Source organism: Heterodontus francisci, chromosome 37, assembly GCF_036365525.1.
Source record: "Heterodontus francisci isolate sHetFra1 chromosome 37, sHetFra1.hap1, whole genome shotgun sequence".
Taxonomy (NCBI): Eukaryota; Metazoa; Chordata; class Chondrichthyes; order Heterodontiformes; family Heterodontidae; genus Heterodontus; species Heterodontus francisci.
The window spans coordinates 29,765,520-29,793,458 of NC_090407.1; the positions used below are offsets into that span (position 1 = coordinate 29,765,520).

Below are 27,939 nucleotides of genomic sequence, written 5' to 3' on the forward strand. Positions count from 1 at the left end.
CCTCCATAGACTGTATACCCTTTTTATTTCTCTGGACTCTAATTTGACTAATCTATCCTTCCCCACTCTGTAACCTCCTTGTGTGTGTGTGTGCGTGAGAGAAAGTTGGAGCATATTTTATTATTTTACTTAGGTCAGTTTAAGTACAATGAAGTTAACCTGTTGTGGTCAAACAAGGTGGGGGAGAAAAGGGGAGCCCTTTGAACCCTCCTTACCTGAGTGTAACAAAGACTTCAGGACATCCCAACGTTCTTTACATCCAAATATGTACTTTTGAAGTATAGTCAGTGCTCCAATGTAGGAAACCATAACAACTCACTTTTTCAACATTTTAACATGGGTGGGTGGGTGGGATTGTGTGCTGGTGGGGAGTGGGTCGGGGGGGTTAAAATTGGCAAAAATCTGGACACATCAGGAAGCCAGCTCAACCTGCCAACTTCCAGCCAACCCATTCCCAGGAGGCAGGTCAATGTTTTATATATGTTAATAAGCCTTGGATTTAACCACCTTTGCAGGTTTAATTGTGGCCAGCCAAGTTTCCTGGACCTCGGGGTACCTGGCAATTGCAGTGAGGAGAGGAAAGTCTTGGGGAGAAGCAAATGCCTTCCAGCATTTCTTTACATGTGCTACCAGGACCTGCCCCCTTCCCCCCTGCTGCACCCCGACTCCTCCCTCCCAGCTCGTTGCTTGGTAAAAATCCCCTCAGGTGTCAGCAGGGTATCCAATAGGCATCCTTACAGTCACACCACGCAAGTACTTTCCTGCAGGCTTCACCCAGCAGGAACCCTGACTGATTTCTTCACCACCCCCCAACACCCCGGCCCCCCTATTCTGTTTATCAGTTGGGCATGCCGCATAATTTCTTTGAGTTACATTTCCCTCCTGTTCAACCCCTTGGCCAATCCAAACTTACAGCCGCATTTAAATGAATGGACTCACTCTGGGACTCAATCACATTACTGGAGCAGCCTGTGACAAGGAACATAGGCGGTGAATTTTCAGGAGGGTTCTCCCACTTGTCTGCCATAGCCTGGTGGATGGAATCACAGAAACCCTGGAAAATGGCCCTAGTGCCTTATCTGTCAGTGTCAATGGTGGCACTGCAGCACTCTTACTGAGGGAGTGCTGCACAGGCGGAGGTGCCGTCCTTTGGATGAGACGTTAAACCTGTCTGCCCTCTGACTGACATAAAGATCTCCCTGGTGTCCAGGCCAATATTTATCCCTCAATCAACATAACTAAAACAGATTATCTGGTCATTCCCACATTGCTGTTTGTGGAAGCTTGCTGTGCACAAATTTTATACCGCATTTCCTACAGTACAACAATGACTACACTCCAAAGCATTTCATTGGTTGTAAAGTGCTTTGAGACATCCTGAGATTGTGAAAGGTGCTATATAATTCATTGTCTTTCTTTATATCAAGTCCCTCAAACCATTTCACAAATAGCAAATTACTTTGAACTGCAATTACACTTACTTGGATAAACATGGCAGCTAATGTGTAATTACTACTGAATGCAAGAACCTGTTTTTGATGGTGTTGTATGAGGGAAGAATGTTAACCAGGATATTGTGAGAACACCGTGCTCGTCTTTGAGGAGTTCCATGGGATCTTTTATGCCCAGCTAAACACTGTTTAATGCCTCATCTGAAGAGCAACAAATCACTGGTTAGGCCTCAGCTGGAGTATTGTGTCCATTTCTGGGTTCCATACTTTAGCAAGGATGTCAAGGCCTTCGAGAAGATACAGAGGAGGCTTACTAGGATGATACCAGGGATGTAGGGACTTCAGTTATGTGAAGAGACGAGAGAAGTTAGGATTGTTCTCCTTAGAGCAGAGAAGGTTAAGGGGAGATTTAACAGAGGTGTTCAAAATTATGAAGGGTTTTGATAGAGAGTGCAGAGATAAACTGTTTCCTCTGGCAACTCGGTCAGTAGCCAGAAGTCATAGATTTAAAATACTTGGTAAAAGAACTAGAGGGGTAATCAGGAGAAATCTTTTCACACAGGAATTTGTTAAGATTTGGAACCCAGTCATTGAAAAGGGTGATAGAAGCAGATTGCATTGAAAGATTTAAAAGGTAATTGGGCATGTACTTGAAAAGGATTAATTTGCAGGGTTATGGGGAAAAAGTTGGGGTATGGGACTAAATTGGATAGCCCTTTCAAAGAGCTGGCACAGGCACGATAGGTGAAAAGGCCTCCCTTTGTGCTGTAAGATTGTAAGATGACTAACAATTCCAACAGTGCAGCACTCACTCAGTACTGCACTGAAGTGTCAACCTAGACTTTTGTACTGGAGAGGGGCTTGAACCCACAATCTTCCGACTCAGAGGAAAGATTGCTGTGAGGTAAAGATGAGCTGATGGACATCTTGGAGATACTTTGAACAGGAAAATCTGATCCCCCAACATTCCTCACTAGAAATTTTGCACTTTAATCCTCAGCAAAGATGCTGCAAAATATAATAGATGTTTCTCTCTCGAACCATTAGGAGATGCAGCTCCAGAGATGAAAATGCTTTTATATCAACATCATTTTAATTTGGAGCAATGGAGGATGATGGCCATATAGCAGCTACTGCCACTTACACTCCTAAATCCAGCTCTCTAATCCCAGAGGCAGCATCACAGACCCACGAAAAACTAGCTCGACAGCTCAGCTTCCATGATAACTGTAAGATATAACCTTCTACCCCTTGACAGGTTACTCTACTGTTTCAATATGAGAATTACGAGAAATAATGAGACAACAGTCAAATCCCAAATTAAACACTGATGTCTTTACTAGGTTCAATAGGAATCGCAGTTAACAATACAAAACACCTGTTAGTCACAAATACGTTACATGGAATCATACATACATGATCACTCAATGATTAGTCACCTCCCTGCCGACTGTTCTCTTCAATAGCTGATCAAGCTCCGAATCACTATTTGCAATAATTTTTATACCTTTCTTTCCAAGGTGGGAAGGAGGTTTCATTGACAAGATCGTACTGTCCTATCAAAATCCACACTAAGCTACAATTGTCCAAAGAGGCATCTAATTCTTTTTTTGAATTGCAATATTTGAGACTGCCTTGATGATCAGCATATGTTTACATTTCCTTCAGTAATTTCTTCACCTCTTGTGGATGATACATCTTCAAGATCTTTATCAGTAAACACAATAGCAGCTTCCTTTCCAGCTCTTACACACATATTTTAAAACCATAGGATGATTAAACAATCAGAGTCCCTTAAATTACTACAGTTCTGATGAAAAGTCACTGACCTAAAACGTTAACTCAGCTTCTCTCTCCACAGATGCTGCCAGACCTGCTGAGTATTTCCAGCACTTTGTGTTTTTATTTCATATTTCCAGCATCCGCAGTATTTTGCTTTTATTCCCTTAAATTATTGACTTCTTACAAGTTATTGCTTGACAAACTAAAGACAAAGTTTATCTGATAAAGCACGTAAAAAAAGCTTCTTGTGGAGTTAGATTCTCTGCATTTGAAAGGAATGCAAACTCTGACATCATCAATCGACGTCAGTTTGTGTCACTGTCTCGCAGCTTTTCAAAATGCTTTGGACCACATAGGCCAACTAAATTAGCATTTTTAAAAACATCTCAATCTCTTATCTTCATGTTTCCTGACATCATGACTCCATGCTTTTGTGTATGTAAAGTTTCTCCAAAGTTCTAACTGGCATTAAAGCAAAACATAGCTTTGAAGTACGTCTGATTATTCATTTCAATTTTTACCACTTTTCTGCTTTTTGCTAAACATTCCATAGCCTTAAAATGTTTTTTCACCAGTGACTCTGTCTATCTGTAAAGTAAACAGTTTGCAGCTGTTGACAGGATACTTTAACTCAAAAAACCCGTTTGGCCTTCACAATGCAAGCTGGTCAGATCTGGTCAGTTTTCTGAACACTTGTTTACAGCATAGCTTCCTGTATTTCATTTAAATTAGGTTGGATAGCCCCGCAAATCTCAACCACAAATTTCCATTAAAATAATATTACTATCTCTTACAGTCAGATTTGAAATATTAAATGCTGGGAACTGCTCAGGAATACTGGTCTCCTGGGATTCTAATTGATGTGGGACCAACATAAATGCAGTTTATGATTCTCACTGTAAAAGGTAGTGGCAGTTTGGTACAATGGTAGCTACTTCTGCCTTTGAGTTTGATGGTAGTGGGTTCAAAATCCACTGTAGGCTTGAGCATAATGTAGGTTGACGCTTCAGTGCACCACAAAGGGAGCATAGTTTTGTCAGGGATACCTTGCTGAATTTTTGCTTTGGGGTGAGAAAGAGGAGCCAGGATGGTTTCCGGGTCCCGGACCTGCCAATGTCCTGGTCCAATTAAGGGCAGCAGGCAGGCTATCGAAGCTGGAGGGCAGAAGCAGAAGGCTGCAGTAAGGGTAAGTAACTGAGAGGGCTCTTCAACATAAAGGTGCCCTCTCACCAACTGTTTTAAAAATTCAAACAAAAAATAGAAAAAGCAGTCAGCCAACCAATGTGGGGTTGGGCAATGGGTGGTGTCCCTCTCCTGGTCAGCCTTTGGCTACACCTGCACCCAGGCAAGCAGGGAGGGCCTGTAGGGCCCCAAACTTACCTCCCCTAAAATGGCTGTTGCAGGGAACGGAGTCGGGAAACCAGCACAACAGTCTCCGCCTCCGTTCCTGACTTTGGCAGAGCCTGAAAATTCTGCCCGCCATCTTTCAAAAGAGCCATTAAACTGGGACCTTGTGTAGGTGGACATAAAAGATTCCCTGGTGCTTTATTTGAGGAAAAGCAGGGAGTTCTCCCAGTATCCTAACTAGCATTCGTCCCTCAATCAACACCATCAACTGATGATTCACCTCATTGCTCTTTGTGGAATCCTGCTATCTGTATGCTGGCTACTATATTTGCTTACACTTGCTGACATATTGACAGTGACTACACTTAAAAAGTAATTCATAGGCTGTGAAGCACTTTGGAACAGCCTGAAACTGGGTACGTTGTTGTACATAAACAAGTTCTTGTTCTATTCTTCTTACTGTTCAATTCAAAGCAGTTTTCAACATGTCAGTGCAATTTGATGAGACTCTCAATTTAAAACATCTGAGCACTGATTGGAATTAAGCCTCAGGCAACCTTGGTTTCTTTCTGTGCACTTGGGGACAGTATCTTAGTGGTTATGTTACTGGATCAGAAATCTAGAGAAACGAGTTCAAATTACATCACGACAATTTGATAGTTTGAGCTCAGCTTAAAAATAAATCTGTAAATAATAAGTTGGTAAGATGTGGAAGGAATCTACTTACATACTAGGTCAGACGGCAAGCTCTACAATCTATCAAGGCTGAATGCAAAGACAAAAACACATCACGTCCAGATCAGAGAACTCCTCTACGCTGATAATGCTGTGCTAGTCGCTCACACAGAAACTCAGCTCTAAAGATTCATGGACTGTCTCTCTCATGCCTGTAACTTGTTCTCCTTGACTATATGCATCAAGAAAACTGTGGTCATGGGACAAGGTGCTGCTTTCCGCCTCTGATCACACTAAATAACACCCCATTGGAAGTGGTTAGCAACTTCTGCTATCTTGGGTCCATGGTGACAGACAATCTGTCCCTTGATGCAGAGCTCGATACACACATAGAGAAAGCAGCTACCACCTTTGGCTGACTTGCGAAACAGGCATGGGATAACACCAAGCTGACCCTTAGGACTAAGCTCGGGGTTTATAAGGCCTGTGTTCTCAGCACCTTGTTGTATGGCTGTGAAACATGGCCGATCTACAGCTGCCAGGAAAAGAAGCTCAATAATTTTCACCTTCGCTGTCTACGGTGTATTAGGGGTATATCCTGGCAGGACAAAATCACAAAAGCAGCAGTACTCTCAAAGGCAGAGCTCCCAAGTGTGTTGGCACCAATCAAACACAGGCGGCTTCGGTGGATCAGACACGTCTGCAAGATGGAAGACAGTCGCATACCCAAGGACCTCTGTATGGTGAGGTAGCCGGAGCCAGACAACTAGTGGGGCGCCCAGAGCTCTACTTCAAGGATGCTTGCAAGCATGACATGGAGGCCCTAAATGTCGGCTATCGTACTTGGGAGTCACTAGCAGGCGAACGAGGGAAATGACAATGAAGACACGTCCTGTGGACCGGTGTGCACTACCATGATGACCAGTGGCTACAGCAGCTTAACAACAGGCACCAACGTAAAAAAGAACAACTCACAACGTCACTTGGCAGCTTCACGTGCAGCACTTGTGGCAGAACCTGCCTCTCAAGGATTGGGCTTCACAGCCATTAGCAAAGGTTCACCAAGAGAAGACACCCCACTGAAATGGATTCTTTGCTGTGTGTCCATCAACTTTCGTAGATGGAAGGATGCCAACCAAACATATAAACTGCTGAAAGTGGCCATGAGGCTGTTGCATTGTTGTAAAAACCCAACTGGTTCAGTGGGGAAGGAAACGCCATCATTACCCAATTTGGCCCATTTGTGTCTCCAGTCCCACCCTCCTCTGCTTGACTCTTAATTGCTCTTTGAAGTGGCATAGCAAGCCACTCAGTTGAATCAAACTGGACGGATCACTCAGACTAAGCATCAAATCAGGATATGGCAAATGCACATCCAGACCAGTCAATCCTATAGAGCCCTCCTCACTAGCATCTAGCGATTGGTGCCAAAGTTAGGGGAACTGGCCTGCAGACCAGTCAAGCAACAGCCTAACACAGTAATACATTTCAGCCAATGTCCCAGATACTCCAACACCATCCCGATGTGGGGCACATTGGAATACAGTATTGAACAATTAGCCCGTGAGTACTCAACGTTGACTCCAGACCCATGAACTCTCATACCTCAGCTCAAACATGGGCAAGGAAGTCTCCTGCTGATTACCACTGACTGCCCTCCCTCAGCTGATGAATCAGTGCTCCTCCACATTGAACACCACTTGGAGGGAACACTGAGGGTACTGTGAGTTAGGTACTTCAGTGTCCACTATCAACAATGGCTTGGTTGGGTTAGATTCAGCAATGGTGTCTGCTGCAAAGTGTTTGCATCAACAGATGCAGAAGAGCCTTTGTCTTCTTCATGCTATGGCACATATAGAGCAGGAAATGAGCAAAGAAGGTTAAAATGGCTTCCGAAGCATTCGAGATCATTTCCCTTGTATTCGAAGGAATGACATGAGGACTTCATGACAATTAATGACAAGTATTTAAGGATGACAATCAGAACTTTCTGTGAACCTGAATTAGCACAATGCATTCTTAGAAGGTGTGGCTCTTACCTAACCTGCTCTGGTAAGGACATTAAGCTTCTTTCTGAAGATAGAGTGATGGAATTTGGATGTATAATTCAGGCCACCTCACACTATTGGCTCAGAGCCACTCTTTGGGGCCATTTGTCTTTTAATTCCAAATAGGGCCTCTTTTCCCATCACTGAGCCTTTTCTATTCCCTGGAGAAGTCTGCGACACCAGGAGCCCACCCTAAATATGCAAGTTATCTTGACCCCAGAAATTTTGGCTGAGCCAGTATGTGTATCATCAGGTCAATGGAGGTCCCACTCCCATCATGCTTCTGGTGGGCATCACATCCCTGTGAAAAATCTAGCCTGAGATGTTATAAACACTGGCAACTAAAAAGCCACCAGAGTAGCAGGCGACCACTTAACACCTAGCTATCACTTAATACCTACCAATCTAATCTGGTTAGGTGAAAAGTCATGAGATAGCTTTGTGTTAAATGGCAGTTCTTACTGTAAATAGCAAAGCAGTGCTTTGAATGTTGGAAGCTGAACACAATCGACTGCTTTTAGATAGTTTAAAATGCCCCCACTTTGCTAAACGAGAAGAAGTGTCTAACACGTTAACTTGAAAATCGTTATTACATTGAGGGGTACTTTAAAGGTGTCTATTATGCAGAGATTTGCGACATTCCCCCAGCTGCAGATTTCTGACAGAATCAACATTCTCAACCTCAAGTTGATCTTGTCACAGATATTAGGGGACTCTGGGTGTAAGCCATGCTTTCAGAAGAAGGATGGGAAGGGAAATAATGTTCAGTCCAAAAAACACACTGATAGTTTGTGAAATTTGCTTTGAAGATTCAGGCGAGGTAATGTGACAGGAGCATTTGCTATTGAAATATTTTCTTCCATAGAACCATCAGTCTCTAATCCCACTGCAATTGTCCACACAGTTTGTACGTACAGAATTGGCACACAACATGTCATTCCATTGGCATTCATTGTTCAATGTAAAAACACTTCAGTGGTTTTCCATTAATACTTTATAGTGAATTCCACCCTTGTCCCAGTATAGTACACACACCACAGGAATGGAAAGAAGCTCTGTAGTAAAAATAGATGTTGATGTAAAACATCTTTGATTTCTTCTCCTCCTCTGTTGAAGATGCTGAATCTTACTGGGGTGCACTTCTTGGCTGCTGAAAGCCCTCCAGTGGCCATTCTTTATGTGTGCATCTAGACAGTGAGTGTCAGCAAGGTATTCTACTGTGCGGGAGGAATATCACAGCTAAGTTAAATCCTGCTCTCATCTAACGCATGTCCTCATTTCAGCAAAAGATAGGGACTAGAGCAGGAGGTCTGGCTAATTTTTCTCCTCAAGAATCCCAGGGACAGAGACCATTTGAAGACCCTCTTTTTGCTAGCCTGACTGAGTGTAGCCAACTCAGTAGAGGCTAGGGATTGAATTCAGGGGCCTGAATTTTGTGTAGGGGTGGGGCTTCCAGTGTCGGGCCGAAAGGCAGGGGAAACCCCACCTCTGCATTTTCGCAGCTCCCCCCCCATCCGCCGGAGCAACCCTCCGGTGTTTTTCAATTAAAGATTCACGAGTCAGGATCCCCGTCCCTTTAAAAGCGGGGATCCTGCCTCACTGAGCTGCCGGCCAATCAGAGGGCCAGCAGCTCAGTAGTATCGGCAACGCCACCGAGAGCGGTGGCCACTGCCAGTGCTGCAGAGGCCTCGGACCCAGACCCAGCGCTGGTACCCCAGACAAGAGGTAGGTGAGGCAGGAGCGCAGGAAGTGTGGAAGCCCCCGGCGAGGGGAGGTGGGGCATGGTCCTGGGGATAAAGTTGTTCCCAGTGGGAGACCTCCGTGGGCCACAAATTGCCCATGGAGGAGGCCCCCCCCCAAAGCCCGCAGGGAGGGCACCTCGTGTTGCAAGGTGTCCTCCCTGCACAGCGAAGGCATCCCCAGTAAGATCCCAGCAATAGTGGGACTAGGCCCTTAATTAGCTGTTAATAGGCCACTTAATGGCCTCAATTGGCCTCTGGGCAGGAAGGCCGACATTGGCCTATCCTGCCTCTGGGAAGATCATTTGGTGATGGGGAGGCGAGGGGCCTCCACCCTAACGCACCCCCCCACCATCCCCTCCACCCATCGCAATATTCCGTGCCCCCCCTCCTCCTTCCCTGCTTCGAGGGGGCCCATAAAATCCCGGCCAGGATGTTGTAGATCTGAATGACTCAATTCTCTGCCACCTTTGCCATCTGACCCAGGAGAGAGATAGGCCCCAATTTTATTAACACTACAGATTGTTAGTAGGCTATAAATGGAAGATTAGTATACCCAGATAGCTTTCTCTCTATCTTCACGCTTCCTCTGTCTGTCTCTCTTTCTTTTGTTCCCTCCTTCTCTATGCCTTCACGATCAGATCAACTATGATCTAATTGAATGGCAGAACAGGCTTGAGAGGATAATTGGCCTACTCCAGTTCTTATGTTTCTTCCTCTTTTCTGTCCCTATCCCTGTGTCCTTTCTCCTCTCACCCTCTCCCTACCTATCTTTCTTTGCTCTCTCTGTCTCACTGTATCCCTCTCCTGGGCATCTCTCTGTCACTCGATCTTTGTAATTCGTCCTGATGTTTCTCTCTCATTCACGCCAGCTTTCCTTATTTTCCTTCCTTGACCTGTGCCCAGTTATTTTTCCTCCAGAACCATGGGAATTATGTGACCGTACCAACAGTGGAGCTTGTATAAGATAAAGAAGAAAAATGACTGAATCAATAGGTATTTTACAAGGACATAAGCTTCTGTTAAATGCTATTTCTTCCCACAATTAATATGTAAAGGGTAGTCACATGGTGAGGAGACATATGTCCGAAGGTCATTTCCTCTTCAGGTATAAATAAAGTCACAGAGTGTGTACAGAGACCCCAGTGGTTTGCAAACATGATACGTTTTGCTTTGGCTGCTCTACTTGTCGCAACCGGTGAGTTATTATTTATTACCTAAGTGGTTTCTTCTTCCTCCTCAGGCTTAAGGGAGATCCATCATCAGGATCCCTTTAAAGATAATATGGAACAGAGAACTCTCTAACACCTCCTAATGGTAACTACAACAACTTGGATGGAGGATGAAGCACCATCCCTCAGATTCAGACAACAGGCCAGGAGGTGAAAGAGGAAACTTGCCCGGGTATCATCACAAACTAACACTGAAAAAAAAAACCTAGCAGAACTGGACAAACATTTCCAAGAGTTAATTATAAGTCTGATACTCCATCATCTTTATAAATAGCCCTGTTGGTTTGATTAACTCTGTTACCTATAAATACACATTGGCTGACGCAGTCTTCCCTCATGACTTGATGGGTAAATTCACATCCCAGTGTGGTACTAAGACACAATGAGCTGGTCGGTTTGATTCCAGGTTTGTACTAAACTAGCTGGGCAGTGATAGGGATGTTACAATTAACCTCAATATCTCTGAGCTAGGTAGGGGGAGAAGAACCAGGACAAAATTAGAAACATAAAACATTTGAGGCTAACACCATGTTTTGTTTTCCAGTCTACGGTTGTGGGACGCCTACATACCAACCTATACTCTCCAGAGTAGTAGGGGGTATGGACGCAAGACCCAACAGCTGGCCGTGGCAGGTACATAAACTCTTAAAACAGATTGTATTTACATTCAAAAGGCTTAATATTCCAAATAGTGAGCAATATATGTTTGAACTTTTGAGCTGTCCTGATGTCTCATTTGATAAATGCACCATGTTTTAGAAGTCATAGAGTCATAGAATGGTTACAGCACAGAAGGAGGCTATTCGGCCTGTTGCACCCGTGCTGGCTCTCTGCCAGAGAAACTCACCTAGTACCACTCCCCTGCCTTCTCCCCGTAGCCCTGCAAATTTTTTCTCTTCAGATAATTATCCAGTTCTCTTTTGAAGACCTTGATTGAATCTGCCTCCACCGCACTCTCAGGCAGAGCATTCCAAGTCCTAACCACTTGCTGTGTAACAAAGTATTTCCTCATGTCGCTGTTGCTTCTTTTGCCAATCACCTTAAATCAATGTCCTCTGGTTCTGGATCCTTCAGCCAATGGGAACAGTTTCTTCCTATCTACTCTGTCCCGCTCCCTCATCATTTTGAATAGCTCTTCTCTAAGGAGAACAGCCCCAGCTTCTCCAATCTATCCACATAAGTGAAGTTCCTCATCCCTGGAACCATTCTCGTGAATCTTTTCTGCACCCTCTCTAATTCCTTCACATCCTTCCTAAAGTGTGGTGCCCAGAACTGGACACAATACTCCAGCTGAGGCCAAACCAGTGTTTTATACAGGTTTATCGTAACTTCTCTTTTGTACTCTATGCCCCGATTTATAAAGCCCAGGATCCCATATGCTTTATTAATCAATTCCCAACTTGCCCTGCAACTTTCAATGATTTGTGTACATATATCCCCCAGGCTCCTCTTTTCCTGCACCCCCTTTAGAATTGTACTCTTTAATTTATATTGCCTGTCTCATTCTTCCCATCAAAATTAATCACTTCACGCCTTTCTGCATTAAATTTTAACTGCCATTTATCCGCCCACGTAACTAGCCTATGTCCTCTTGAAGTTTATCATTATCCTCTTCACAGTTCACAATACTTCCAAGTTTTGTGTCAATGCAAATTTTGAACTTGTGCCCGGGTACACCCAAGTCTCCGTCATTAATATATATCAAGAAAAGTAGGGTCCTAACCCCAAATCCTGGGGAAACTCACTATATAGCTTCCTCCAGCCTGAAAAAACAACTGTTCACAACTACTCTCTTTCCCCTGTCACTCAGCCAATTTCGTATCCTTGCTGCCATTGTCCCATTTATCTCATGAGCTCTAACTTTGCTGACAAGCCTGTTAAGTGGCACTTTATCAAATGCCTTTTGGAAGTCCATGTACACCACATCAACCACATTACCCTCATCTACCCTCTCTGCTACCTCAACAAATCTCAGTCATGTTAGTTAAACATGATTTGGCCTTAAGAAATCAGTGCTGGCTTTCCTTAATTAAATCCACATTTGTCCAAGTGAATATTAATTTTAACCCAAATTATCGTTTCTAAAAGCTTTCCCACCATTGAGGTTAAGATGGCTGGCCTGTAGTTGCTGGGCTTGTCCTTAAACCTTTTTTTGAACAAGGGTATAACATTTTCAATTCTACAGTCCTCTGGCATCACATCTATATAGCAGGAGGAAGATTATTTCCAGTGCCTCCGCAACTACCACCCTTACTTCCCTAAGTATCCTTGAAAGCATTTCATGCGGTCCTGGTGATTTATCAACTTTAAGTACAACCAGCCTATCTAATGCCTCCTCTTTATCAATGTTTTGTGGAATTGCATCATGCAAACCAGGAATGTCCATGTTGGGAGTTGGCCGAACTCAGCATGGAGCTAGAGTTGGAGATTACGAGCCTGAATTCCAATTCCTGATTGTTAGCCAGTGATCCCTGTTGGAAGAGCACACTTGTTAATATTGGGCAAGAACAGCACTGAGTTTGACCCTGATGTGCAGCCCATATACAAACAGCTTTCAACACCCAATTTTGATGCACAACATGGAGGATGTCCACTTATAGGAGAATGGCAAGCGCCTGCGGAATTGTGCCCAGCAAAAATGAAGAGGATGGAATTATTATTGTTTCTTTCTATTTCCTCATCCTTTCCAGCACAGCATGCTGCATAGGTTTCTGCAAAATTGACATCAATATATGTCTAGCCACATGGGCAATGAGGAAAATGCCATTCAAGTGGCATTTGCCCACGTGGCTCAGTGTTAATTTTGTCTGATAGTGCTCCTGTGAAATGCCTTGGGACATTTTATTATGTGCTATATAAATGTAAGTTGTTATTTTTGTTATTGTGTGCCCATTGACTGAAAACAGATGTGGTCAGCTGGGATGTCCCAACACTGACACTTTAGTGAGGTACTAGCATCTATGAACCATACAATGGCATCATGATTCCATGAAAGAAGGAGAAAATTGGGGAAAGCATTTTCTGGAAAAACAGTTCAATGAAGACAACAACAATTTGCATTGATATAGCGGTAGAGAGGCAGAGAGGTTTACAGAGGGAATTTCAGAGCTTAGGGCTTTGGCAGCTGAAGGCACGGCCACCAATGATGGAGTGACTAAAATTGGGGATGCACAAGAGGCCAGAATTGGAGGAGTGCGGATATCTGAGAGTTGTAGGGCCAGAGGAGATTTAAGAGATAGCTAGAGGTGAGGCCATGGAGGGATTTGAAAAGAAGAGCGAGAAATTTAAAATCGAGATGTTGCTTAAATGGGAGCTAGTGTAGGTCAGCGAGCACAGGGCTGGTGGGTGAAAGGAACTTGGTGAAAATTAGAACGTGGGCAGCAGAGTTTTTGGATGACCTCAGTTTACGGAGCTTGAAGCAGTATTTCTCTGCTAAAATATTTCTTGAAGCTGAACATTTGAATTTCTTGCAGATCTCTCTCCAAGTTGCGAGGGGAGATAACTGGTTTCACACTTGTGGGGGAACGTTAATTGATCAGAGATGGGTTATGACCGCTGCACATTGCATTAAGTAAGTTACTCCTTAAAAATGGATATTAATACATTTTAAGCTGATTTGCCTTTTGGTGAAGTTAGTGCCATTTAAAGTGAGGGCTGGTATTGTTGCAACATTGTCCCATTTAGGGTGCATCAAGTACTCCAAAGTCATTTACAGCACATACACAATAAAGCTCTCCTTCGTCTGCTCCAACAATGTGACCTAACTCTAGCTGTTACAGCAATGTGACTTTTTCCATTTTCTGCAGTAGCCATCCTGCCTGAACCAGGCTACCAGATCATCAGACATTTTGTAACTGGTTGAGAAGGGCCCAAATTCGCTTCACATTAGGACTATTATGGTCAATTCCCATCACAAGCCCCAGTCACGCAGTCCCAGGTCCAGCCCATGTCCCGTTACCAACTCCCCACTCTCAGTCTCAGTCAAGGACCCAGTCCACATTCCTTTCCAAGCCCTAGTCACAATTACAGGTTTCAGTGGAGGGTTTCATCCCATCAGCCTGGACTGAATTATTTAGTTTCTTATCTAAAGAAGGACAAAGGGAGTGCGACGAAGGTGCACTAGACTGGATCCTAGGATGAGGGGATTCTCCTATGAGTAGACTAGGTCTAATATTCCCTGGAGTTTAGAAGAGTGAGAGGTGATCTAATTGAAACATATAACATTTTCAAGGGGCTTGAGCGTAGATGCTAAGAAAATGTTTGCCCTGGCTGGGGAATCTAAAACATGGGCTGACAGTCTCAGAATAAGTGGGTTGGCCTTTTAGGACTAAGATGAGGAAAAATTTCTTCACTCAAAGGGTTGTGAATCTTTGAAATTCTCTTCCCTCGAGCACTGTGGATGCTCAGACTTTGAGTATATTCAAGACAAAGGTCAATAGATTTTTCGGTACTAACGGAATTAAGGGATACGGGGACAAGTGGAGTTGATGTAGAAGATCAACCATGATCTTGTTGAATGGTGGAGCAGGCTGAAAGGGACAAATGGCCTACTCCTGCTCCTAGTTCTTATGTTCTTAGGTTCAGGGTTAGTGATGAAAGATGGTCTCTAGGCCATAGACCCATCTAATCCTGACTTCAAGTGAATTAACAAGTGTGAGTGAGATTCTAGTTCACTGTATGACATCTTCTGAAGCCTTTCACTATTTTAACAAGTTTTGGTTTTTACACACAGCAAGAAGAATACCTACAGAGTGGCTCTCGGCAAACAGGTCCTTTCAGCCAATGAAGCAGGGTCTGTTTTCGCTCCCGTTGAGAAGACCTTCCGCCATGAAAAGTTCAGCATGATCTTTGCTGCCAATGGGTCAGTAAAAAAAGAAAGAGATTTTGATTAGAAAAGATTTCTCCACCGCCTCCCCACCCTCTCCTGATGCTGCTCAATCTTGTTAGGGTACAGTTCCAAAGGTACTGCTTTTACCTCATTTATGTGGCCATATTTCATACTTGAGCTTAGACAGAGTGAGTATTTGCATTCTTTTTAACCTTAGAAGGCACTGCAACTAAGGCAGATTCTGTCCTCACCCAATGTCCTCACATTTACACTTTCCGCTAGTGATCAGGAGTAGGAATCTTGGCTGAATTTCTTGCACCCTTCTGGATGAGGAGCACCGAGGTAAATTGTTGGACTCCAACTGCTACTCTGCAGAAGGCAGCCAACTCAACAGGGACTAGAAATCAAACTTTTGCCTGGATAGCTTAGTCACACATCCCATTGTGCTTTTTACCTGCTAGGCTGCATCTGCAAATCAATGTGAGGGCTTCATTTTGTGTTCATTTAGGCCATAAATAAGGTTAACTGTAGCACAGAGTTTTTTTTTACTAACATTTTGTGGAATGTACATCGACACTATTGTGTCATTGATGACTTGAATGTGTGTGGGATTTACGGCTAAACAAGTGTATTTTACAGCAAACAAGGCAAATAGCAAAGCAAACAAAGTCTGTTTACAGAGTCCAGGAGAAATAGATCCCACTAAAAAGCAAGAATAAACTAGCCAACAATAACACACAATGGATGAATAAAGAAATAAGGACAACACTGAAACTGAAGAAAAAGACATAAACTCAGTGCATAGACAACAAAGGAGACAATGACAAAAGGGGACATGAAAAGCTTTGGAAAGAAGCCACAAAAAAAATGAGGAAGGCAAAGGGAAACTACAAAATTAACTCATTGAGGCATATGAAAAGAAATAGTGACGTGTTCTGCAGACTGATAAATGACAAAAAAAAAATCAGGATAGTGATACGGCCTCTAAAGGATGTACAAGATAAACTCACAGGCAATGACAGTGAAATGGAAGAAATATTAAATAATTACTCTGCCTTGCTATTTACCAGGGAAACATAGATGGTGGGCATGACATTAGAAAAATAAATCAAAAAGAATATAAAGACGTTTAAGATAGAAAGGTTGCAGAAAATGGACAAACTTAGAGAAGGTAAAACCCTGGTCCAGATGGATTGCATCTGGATGTATTAAAAGAAGTTAGGGAAGAGATAGCAGAGGCACATTTATACACACACACACACATGTAGATAAAAAGTTGCTATAAATGGGAGTAGTGCCAGAGAACTGGCAGATAGCTAATGTGATTCCTATATATAAAAAAGGAGCTGGAACAAGTCCAGGAAACAATCAGCTTAATGTTGCTCATAGGGAAGATAATGGAATTCTTAATCAAAAATGTAATAGAAAAACATCTAGAAACTGAAAATATAGTAAAGAGCAGTCAGCAAGGATTCCAAAAGGGAAGGTCATGCTTGACAAGCCTTATTGAATTCTTCGAAATAGTAACAGAAGGGTGAACAATGGTGATGTAGTAGATGTAATATATCTGGATTTTTAAAAAGACTCCAATAAGGTATCGCATAATACACTTATGACTAAGGTCAGAACTTGTGGAGTCAGAGGACAAGTGGAAGAATGGATAGCAAGCTAGCTACAAAACAGAGAGTAGGGGTTAAAGTTAGTTGCTTAGATTGGTAAATGGTGGGATGTGGTGTTCCACAAGGGACAGTGATGGAACCACTATTGTCCACAATTTACATAAATGATTTGGACTCTGGAATAGAAAGTAGAATTTCAAAATTTGTGGATGACACCAAATTTGGAAATGTAGTTAATACAAGGAGGACTGTGACAAAATGCAGGAAGACATCAAATAAACTTGTAGAATGGACGTATAATTGGCAAAATCACTTCAACACAGATAAGTGTGAGGTAATGCAATTTGGTAAGGGAATAAGGAGGCCACATACTGCTTGGAAAATAAGTGCCAAAATGGGGTAAAGGAACAGAGGGATCTGGGGATACAGATACACAGGTCACTAAAAGTAGTGATGCAGACCATAAGAAAAGCAATCAAAGCACTGGGATTCATTTCTAGAGGGTTAGAATTGAAAAACAGAGAAGGTGAGAGTGAGTGCCCTTGACATCAAGGCAGCATTTAACCGAATGTGACATCAGGGAACCTAGCAAAACTGAAGTCAATGGGAATCGGAGGAAAACTCTCGACTGGTTGGAGTCATTCCTAGCGCAAAGGAAGATGGTTGTAGTTGTTGGAGGTCAATCATCTCTGTCCCAGGACATCACTGCAGGAGTTCCTCAGGGTAGTGTCCTCGGCCCAACCATCTTCAGCTGCTTCATCGATTACCTTCCCTCCATCAAAAGGTCAGAAGTGGGAATGTTCGCTGATGACTCCACAATGTTCAGCACCATTTGCGACTCCTCAGATACTGAAGCAGTCCTTATAGAAATGCAGCAAGACCTGTACAATGTCCAGGCTTGGGCTGATAAGTGGCAAGTTACATTCGCACCACACAAGTGCCAGGCAATACAATCTCTAACAAGAGAAAATCCAACCATCTCCCCTTGACGTTCAATGGCATTACCCTCACTGAATCTCCCCACTGTAAACATCCTGGGGGCTACCATTGACCAGAAACTGAACTGGAGTAGCCATATAAGTACTGTGGCTAAAAGAGCAGGTCAGAGGTGAGGAATTCTGTGGTAACTCACCTCCTGACTCTGCAAAGCTTGTCCACCATCTACAAGGCACAAGTCAGGAGTGTGTTGGAATACTCTCCGCTTGCCTGGATGAGTGCAGATCCAACAACACTCAAGAAGCTTGACACCACACACAGGACAAAGCAGCGCAACTGCAACAACTCACCAAGGTTCCTTCAACAGGACCTTCCAAACCCGTGATCTCTACCACCTAGAAGGACAGGGTCAGCAGATGCATGGGAACACCACGATCTGCAAGTTCCCCTCCAAACCACACACCATCCTGACTTGGAACTATATTGTGTCGTTGGATCAAAATCCTGGAACTCCCTTCCTAACAGCACTATTGGTGTACCTACACCACAGGGACTGCAGCGGTTCAAGAAGGCAACTCACCACCACCTTCTCAAGGGCAATTAGGGATGGGGAATAAATGCTGGCCTAGCCAGCGATGCCACATCCTGTGAAAGAATAATAATAATTTGTATAGAGCATTGCAGTTCTGGAGAAAAAGGATATCCCAGAGGGGTTGAGGACAGAATCAATTTGGCTGGAACTAAGGAACAAAAATGGTGCAGTTACATTGCTAGTGGGAAGGACATAGAGGAACAAATTTACAAGGAAATTACGGAGACGTTCAAAAATTATAAGGTAATTATAATGGAGGACTTAAATTATCCAAACATAGACGGGAAAGTAGTAGTAGTGTAAAGGGCAGTGAGAGGCAAGAGTTCCTAGAGTGTGTTCAGGAAAATTTTCTACAGCAGTATGTTTCTAGTCCAATGAGAAAGGAGGCTCTGCTTGACCTGGTTCTTGGGAATGAGGTGGGTCAAGTAAATCAAGTATCAGTAGGACAACATTTAGGGGACAGTGATCATTGTATCATAAGGTTTAGGCTGACTATGGAAAAGGACAAAGAACAATCCAGAGTAAGAATAATTAACTGGTGGAAAACCAACTTCAATGGGGTAAGAATGGAGCAAGAGCGAATCAAGTGGAGTCAAAATATGGCAGGAAAATCGGTAGCTGAACAATGGGCTACTTTCAAAGAGGAGATAGCTCGGGCACAGTCAAAGTATGTTCCCTCGAAGGGGAAAGTTAGGGCAAACAAACCCAGAGCTCCCTGGATGACAAAAGAGGTAGAGATTAAGATAAAGAAGAAAATGTGTGCAGTTAGAAAGTGTGACAGATGCCAGTTAGAAAATACTATTGAGAACCAGGCTGAATATAAAAGGTCCAGAGCGGAAGTGAAAAAGCAAGTAAGAGAAGCAAAGAGAGAGCATGAAAAGAGATTGGCAGCTAGCATTAAAGGAAATCCCAAAGTTTTCTATGGACATATAAATAGTAAAAGGGTGGTAAAAGGAGGAGTAGGGCCTATTAGGGACCATAAAGGGGATTTACACCTGGAGGCAGAGGGCATAGCTGAGGTACTAAATGAATACTTTGCATCTGTCTTTACCAAGGAAGAGGATACAACCCATGCAATGGTGAAAGAGGAAGTAATTCAGACACTAGAAGGGTTTAAAATTGATAAACAGGATTATTAGACAGTCTGTCTGTACTTAAAGTAGATAAAACACCAGGACCAGATAAGATGCATCCAAGGATACTGAGGGAAGTGAGGGTGGAAATCGTGGAGGCACTGGCCATAATTTTTCAATCTTCCTTAGACTTGGGTGTGGTGCCAGAGAACTGGAGAATTGCAAACGTTACACCCTTGTTCAAAAAAGGTGTAAAGATAAGCCCAGTAACTGCAGGCCAGCCAGTTTAACTTCAGTGGTGGGGAAACTTCTAGAAAAAATAATTCGGGACAAAATTAGTATTCAGATGGACAACTGTGGGTTAATTAAGGAAAGCCAGCATGGATTTCTAAAGGGAAAATCATATTTAACTAACTTACTGGAGTTTTTTGAAGAGGTAATAGAGAAGATTGATGAGGGCAATGCTGTTGATGTGATGTACATGGACTTTCAAAAGGCATTTGATACAGTGCCACACAACAGACTTGTGAGCAAAGTTATAGCTCATGGAATAAAAGGGATAGTAGCAACATGGATATGGAATTGGCTGAGTGACAGGAAACAAAGAGTAGTGGTTAATGGATGTTTTTCAGGCTGGAGGAGGCTTGTAGTGGAGTTTCCCAAGGGTCAGTGTTGGGACCCTTGTTTTTCCTGTTATATATTAATGACCGAGACCTTGGTGTACAGGGCACAATTTCAAAGTTTGCAGATGATACGAAGCATTGTGAACTGTGAGGAGAATAGTGCAGAACTCCAAAAGGACATAGACAAGTTGGTGGAATGGGCAGAGAGGTGGCAGAGTTCAATGCAGAGAAATGTGAAGTGATTCATTTTGGTAGGAAAAACATGGAGAGACAATATATAATAAATGGCACAATTCTAAAGGGGGTGCAGGAGCAGAGGGACCTGGGTGTATATGTGCATAAGTCATTGAAGGTGGCAGGACAGGTTGAGAGAGTGGTTGACAAAGCATACAGTATCCTGGTCTTTATTAATAGGGCCATAGAGTACAAGAGCAAGGAATTTATGTTGAACTTGTATAAGACATTAGCGCGGCCTCAGCTGGAGTATTTCATCCAGTTCTGGTTGCCGCACTTCAAGAAAGATGTGAGGGCATTGGAGAGAGTGCAGAAAAGATTCATGAGAATGGTTCCAGGGATGAGGAATTTCAGTTATGAAGATAGATTGGAGAAGTTAGGGCTGTTTTCCTTGAAGAGAAGGCTGAGAGGTGATTTGATAGAGGTGTTCAAAATCATGAGGGGTCTGGACAGAGTAAATAGAGAGAAACCGTTCCCACTCGTGAAAGGATCGAGAATGAGGGGGCACAGATTTAAAGTATTTGGTAAGAGAAGCAAAGGTGACATGAGGAAAAATTTATTCTTGCAGAGAGTGGTTAAGGTCTGGAATGCACTTCCTGAGAGTGTGGTGGAGGCAGGTTCAATTGAAGCATTCAAAAGGGAATTAGACTGTTATATGAAAAGGAAGAATGTGCAGGGCTACAGGGAGAAGGTTGGGGAATGGCACTAGGTAAACTGCTCTTTCGGAAATCTGGCACAGGCACGATGGGCAGAATGGCCCCTTTCTGTGCTGTAACTATTCTGTGATTCGTGATAGGGTAGGTGCGAGAGAGATCAGAACTAAGGGTCACAAATATGATAGGCAGTAATAAATCCAATAGGTAATTCAGGAGAAAATCCTTTACCAAAATAACTTGTCTTTGCATAGTACTTTTAATGTAGTAAAATGTCCCAAGGTGCTATTTTAACCCAAGAGTGGTTAGAAAGTGGAAGTAGTTGAGGTGAATAGCTTAGATGCATTTAAAGGAAAGCTAAATATGTATGGGAGGGAGGAAAGAATACAAGGATATGTTGATGGGATTAGATGAAGAGGGGTGTGGGGCATAAACACCAGCATGGACCTGTTGGGCCCAATGTTTCTGTACTGTAAATACTTTGGAATACTTTGTACAGTCTATTTAAAAAGACTGTCTACAAACTGCAGCAACCAGAACTCATGCATAAAACCAATCCCAGTCGCTTAGAGTCGTACAGGCTCCGCGCGGGAATGGTGTCACCACATGTTGTTGTAAACCACAATTCCAAGCAATCTTTTCCTACGTACATGAGGGGGGCCCAGGTCTGTAATTATCCATACACATTGACTGAAGTCAGAAGCCCACTCAGCTATGACCAAAATACCAAGTTCAGGTCTGGCCTTTCCCCACTACAAATGGGAGAAAAATATTCCATATTATTGTATGAAAACTGGAATTTCCTATATTGTGAATGGAGCTCTTAAGAATGCATGAACACCTAACTGACATTCCTCTGTCAGCGTAGTGGAAGGAATACCTCAAAATCCCTGGTGTGGCAACATGTGGTAAATTGGGCAGTACATAGATGAAAGAGTACATAAAGAGTACATACATAAAGAGTAAGAAATCCTTCAAAGTATTCAGATGAAAGGGAAGCAAGCTCCAGATGTTGTAACAATTTCAGCAGTTTTACAGGGCACAGGTGTTTTAACAGTTGGAGCTGTGATGCTGGAGCAGAGTGCTGGTGGGTCACTGGTGATTACAGCAATCTGGAGCAGTGGAGGACTAAGTGGTACAATTTTGGTGGGTGTGTAGGAACGGAGGGGTCTGGATATTTCCATACAGGGGACTTCGAAGGTGGCAGGTTGAATTATATTTGATGGATTTGAAGGAGAGAATGTTCTAAGGCTGTGGGGAAAGAGCAGGGGGGTGAAGTTAATTGGATAGCCCTTTCAAAGAGCTGGCACAGGAATGATGGGCCGAATGGGCCCCTGATAATTGTGTGCTGGGACAACACAACTCAACACTGTTTTCGCTTTTCTTTTCCAGTTATGATATCGCTCTTGTCAAACTTGCAGCATCAGTGGTCTTAGATGACAAAATTGAATTGGGGTGCATCCCTGCCCTGGGCACTCTTCTCCCCAATAACTACAGTTGTTATATCACTGGCTGGGGCCTCCTGAAGGGTGAGTTGATCAGTCAAGTTATGGAGATATACCTGGAGACATATCTAAACAAAGGACTATTTAATGATGGGATGATTCACAGCATTTGAGCAGGATTATCCAATCTAAGGCCTTAGGACCACATATGTCCCACAAATATTGATAATCAGGCAAAGCCTGGGCAACACAGATCTATTTGCACTTATATTGCCTGCTCATTGGTTTGTCCCATTTGAAGTATGTGGAACTGAAGCATTGTGGTCAACTGTTGTACTCCAACTGCTACTTTGCAGAAATCAGCGAACTCAGCGGGGATTAGGAATCAAACTTGTGTCTGGTTAGCTTAGTGCCACACCCATTGTGCTTTTTACCTGTTAGGCTGCATCTGTAAATCAATGTGAGGGTTCCATTTTGTGTTTATTTCGGCCATAAATATGGTTAACTGTAGCACAGAGTTTTTTTGTTAACATCTTGTAGAATGTCTATTGACACCATTGTGTCAATTAATAAGTTGAAGGCGAGTGGGATTTATGGCCAAATAAGTGTATTTTACAAACATCAAAAAGCAAAGCAAATAAAGTCGATTCAGAGTTCAAGAGAAATCTATCCTACTAAAAAAGCAAGAATAAACTGTCGAGTAATAAGACACCATGGATGAATAAAGAAATAAGGGCAAAATTAAAACTAGAGGAAAAAGCCTACACTAAGTACATGGACAACAAAGGAGAGGAAAACGAAAGAGAATACAACAAAGATCGGAAAGAAGCCAAAAAACAATTTGAATTTCGTGGACCCGGTGTTTTAAAAAGGCTGTTACCACATTGATGAATAAATCCTAAATTCGCAAACTAATATTTTTTAGGAGCTGCAACTTGAGATATATTCAAATTATGGGAACATTGACTTAAACATTATGATCTATGAGGCAGCTAAGACACCTACAAAGATAGAAAGCATGACATGTCTGGGTTAGGGCACTATCCTTTCATTACTCAGATAAGAGAACTGTTACTGAAAGGGCAGAATGTAACTGCATAAGAATTACTCCCTTTGGACCAATGCTGGGAGTCTTATGTTGAAGCTTCCTGTTTGTGGCCAGCGAGTGATTGGCAAGTGGTTGGACAGTTCTGATTGGTGGGAAAGTGGGGGAGAGCCAGTTCATCAAGATGCTTATAGTTGGACACCTGTTATTGGAGGGAAATCTTGAAATTCTGTTATAAAGTGCTACTTTGTTTTTAGATTTTGTTTTAAGCCTACACAGTCCACTCATGGCATTTCATCCTTGACAATAAGCCTTACTATGCTACTTGAACATTAATGGGACCCGAGCTTAACAGCGATCAGTTAAAAAACAAAAATAGTTTAACTGATTTGGTAGGGAAAACATCAAAAAGCCGAGTACACAAAAAGCTGACGTGATCAACGTGCTTGACTTCAATTTCCGAGTCGTTTTAGATTTTACACATTTGATTAGTGTTACAGATTTCGTGTCTGCCATTGCTATTCTCTTGGGTTCAGTGACGCTGGTCGCTCCCAGAAGCCGATCCTGTACCTCTGGCATTCGGAGTTAACTTGCATTGTCCCACAGTGGCACAGTGGTTAGCACTGCAGCTTCACAGCTACAGTGACCTGGGTTCAGTTCTGGGTACTGCCTATGCACAGTTTGCAAGTTCTCCCTGTGACTGTGTGGGTTTTCGCTGGGTGCTCTAGTTTCCTCCCACAGCCAAAGACTTACAGGTTGAGAGGTAAATTGACCATTGTAAATTGCCCCCAGTGCAGGTAGGTGGTTGGGATGTGTTAGGGAATATGGGATTAATGTAGGATTAGTATAAATGGGTGGTTGTTGGTTAGCATAGACTCGATGGTCCTGTTGCAGTGCTGTATCTCAAAATAAAATCTAAGTATATGATAGTATAATCCAGGTAACATGACAATGAGTCCACTTTGCCATACAAACTGGATGTCATGTGATTTGCATATGCCCTCATAGGCACTCCTTCCATCTGCCAGTTCATTTGTTTGTTCGTTGGTGCCATCTTCTTCCCAAAAAGTTGACTGCCACAGATCTCCTCCTGTGTTGTCCTTCCACATTCTGCATAGGTCAACTGCATCCAGTGAAAGGGTTTCCCCTCCACAGGGGTGGCCTCGCAGCTGTAACTAACTTTCATTTTTATTATAATAAATACATCTTCAGAAGGCGCCTAAAGATGGACCTTCACCAGAGGCCTACAGCCTCAGGAACCCACCCAGTGGATCGGAAGGCAGCCTCTTTATTGACCACCCCTGGGAAGCTCCCCCTAGTGGGTGCCCTGACAGCCAGTGAGGGGTCGCAGCCCAGAAATGGTCCCGACCCTCGATTTTCTTTTAAAGCGCACAAGATTTCGCCCTTTGAGCATGTTGGTACATTATGGCCAAGTCTAGTCAGGACTTCGCGTACTGTCCACACAAATGCTTTTTCCAGTAGATGAGATTGGACTGTGGTCAGAAGCAGTAAGTTTAACTCATTTTCTCCCCTTCCCTAACCTGAGGACACAGAGGCTGGTAGAAGCACCTTCCCTCACCGCCCAAGCTGAGATCAACTAACTTGGCACAGATTAATGACTGGCCATAGGATCTCCCTGAGGTGGCTTTAACTAAAACAACATTCCAGCAAAACTAATGAGGTGCTCCTCTCCATTTTGAGTGTGCCCAAATCAGCAAAACAGCTTGGGGAGTGCGAGCGGGATCTGGAAGCTGGCATCCTGAACACTTCAGTGCCTCTGTGTGCAACCGGGAAATTATTGCCCAATTCTCACCTTCTCAGTAACAATTGAGTTTGTTCCCTTTCAGCTGGCGGTTCTGTCTCTGATGTCCTGCAACAAGCACTTCTCCCTGTCGTAGATCATGCCACTTGTTCCAAGCCCGATTGGTGGGGGATGATGGTAAAGCAGTCGATGGTGTGCGCTGGTGGTGACGGAGTCGTCTCAGGATGCAATGTTAGTTGACCAATGCAAATTGCTCACAAATTGTGCCATTTGAGGCCTTCCACAGCTCTCCAACTAAACTGTGCTTCTGTTCTCCACTCAGGGCGATTCCGGAGGCCCCTTGAACTGCCAGAATGCTAATGGTGCCTGGGAAGTGCAAGGAATCGTCAGCTTTGGGTCCGCTTTCTGCAGCCACAAGAAGAAGCCAACTGTCTTCACCCGTGTTTCTGCCTACAATGACTGGATCACTGAGGTACAGGGCCAGAAATCTTGATGGTTAACAAAGTAATAACAAACATTTTCATCTCTTTACATTGCAGAATTGACCACAGTGAACTCTGTTTTACAGTGCTGGTCGGTTTGAGAATCCGGCAACACCACAATTTAAAAATTCTTACCCTTGTGTTCAAACCCCTCCCCACAATGGCTTCCCCCTCTCCCCACCCCCAACCCTCTAAATCTCTGTAATCTCTCCAGCCTTACAACATTCCAAGATGTCTGCCTCTTGTGCATCCACGATTTCCATCTCTCCACCATTAATGGCCGTATCTTCAGTTGCTGGGCCCTAAGCTCTGGAATTCCTTCCCTAAATCTTTCCATCTCTCTACCGCCCTCTCTTCTTTAAGTCACTCCTTAAAACCTTCCTCTTTGACCAACTTTTTGGTCACCTGTCCCACTATGTCCTTATGTGGCTCAGTGTCAAATTTTGTTTGCTAACGCTCCTGTGAAGTTCTACAAATGAAAGCTATTAGTAGCATCAGGGGAACACTCCAACAATCAAGGTTCTTTTTTCCTCGCTATGGACTTTCACTGATGTTGGGGGAAGGGCTGTACAGGTCAGCAATGGGAAAACCTGCAAAGGCAAGCTCCACGTGGTCAGGACAAACGGCAACCAAGAGCAGCAGTGCTATAATCATCATTCAGATGCTGCTTATTGCTTCGTGGGGCAAATTGGCTAGCAGCAGGAGGATGAGCAGGCTGTCCGTAATAATCCCCTCACTCTAGTGCTGGATCGCAAGTGGAGTGGATCTGTCACAGTATTTATAGAATACAATGGCACCTTGAGGCAGTCTGTGCAGGTGTGCATGGCACGGCAACTGTGTGCTGTTGGGACACACGATGATTTGGCCCTGAGGTTTCGTTAGAAGAAGAGGCTATCAAGAGTCCGAGCTGTACAGAGGGAGATCCTGCAGGATTAAGACAGTGCCAATGCAGGCTTGAAAATGGGGGTTCCTAGTTCATGGGCCCATTCCAAGTTAACCCATTCTTGACTGTTAGTGGATGTTGTGGCTGTACAGCTGCACCATGTAAGCTTCCAGATAAAAAGCTCCAGGCTACTTTATGGAGGGAGTTGATAGATTACCCATTGCGACTGACATGTACTTCACCTATGTTTGTTGAGGAGAGGGATACACAGTGACACAGGTGGGGGAGGCTAGAGGGGAGGGATAATGTATCTTGTAGCTCACAGCATTTACACAATCTCAAGCATTTATTCTTACTTCTAAAAGTAAAACAATTAAAAAATTGCCCCATCCTGTCCAATCATAGCCTACTGCTCTCCAAAGACAACATTCTTTCTCCTTCCCTCAGCCTCATTGTGGGCCATCAATTATGTAGCATTCTGATGAGAGCTCATCGGCCTGCAATGTTAACTCAGTTTCTCTCCTCACACCTGCTGTGTATTACTGTTTTTATTTGAGTATTTGATCGCCTCTGTTTATCAGTGCCATTACAGCAACTAGTCCTGTTTCCAACCAGATATTTATCCAAAAGCAAAATACTGCAGCTGCTGGAAATCTGAAATAAAACCAGAAAATGGCAGAAATAGTCAGCAGGTCTGGCAGCATCTGTGGAGAGAGAAAGGGAGTTAATGCTTCAGGTCAATGACCTTTCAACAAAACTGGAATATGTAAGAGATATAACAGATTTTAAGTAAATACACAGGCAGGGAAAGGTTGGAGGAAGAACAAAAGAGGAGGGCTGTGATAGGGTGGAAGGCAGGAGAGATTAAACTGCAAAAGGGATGAAGGGTCAAGGCAAAAGGGGATGGTAATGGGACAATGAAAGAACCAAAAGATGGGGCTAGACAAGCTGGAAAATGACAGCAGCACCATTACCAGCAATTCCCGTTGGGAAAGAAAATGGCAGCAGTGGTTCTAATCTGAAATTGTTGAACTCAATGTGGAGTCTGGAAGGCCTAATCGAAAGATGAAGTTCTGTTCTTTGAGCTTCCATTGAGCTTCATTGGAACTAAATATTTAGTCAGTTCCTGTTTTGGAAATAAGTTTTATTTAGCAACAGAATCAACAGGCTGAACTGCTGGTCACATCCTTGGCTCTGCCAAAGAAAGCACTTTCCAACCTCTAACCTAAGAATTAAATTATATTAACTATAATATGATCTATTGGGGTCAAGCTTTTAATAACTAAATTGTTCCAAAAATTTTATTCTAATGGAAATTCTATTACTTTACAGAAAATGATGAACAACTAAGGTGACCCACTTTGAAGCTTCGGAAGATTGCAAACAGATGCAATTCACAAAATAAACGTATTCCTAAAAATTATGTTGTCTTGTGGCTTTTAATGATTACATTCTTTATTGAAAGTAGTCCACCTTTTTATTCAGTGACT

At 43.3% G+C, this 27,939-nt stretch overlaps 1 protein-coding gene across 1 annotated transcript; it reads left to right on the plus strand.

The window, feature by feature from the left end:
* The first annotated feature begins 10,187 nt into the window (after positions 1-10,187).
* Positions 10,188-27,856, plus strand: LOC137351921 (chymotrypsin-like elastase family member 2A). Its single transcript, XM_068016799.1, has 8 exons — positions 10,188-10,240; positions 10,819-10,907; positions 13,748-13,845; positions 15,007-15,135; positions 22,225-22,361; positions 25,170-25,315; positions 25,407-25,556; positions 27,782-27,856. Exons 1-8 carry the CDS (start codon positions 10,201-10,203, stop codon positions 27,797-27,799), a joined length of 807 nt encoding a protein of 268 aa, XP_067872900.1. The 5' UTR covers positions 10,188-10,200; the 3' UTR covers positions 27,800-27,856.
* Positions 27,857-27,939: the final 83 nt, after the last annotated feature.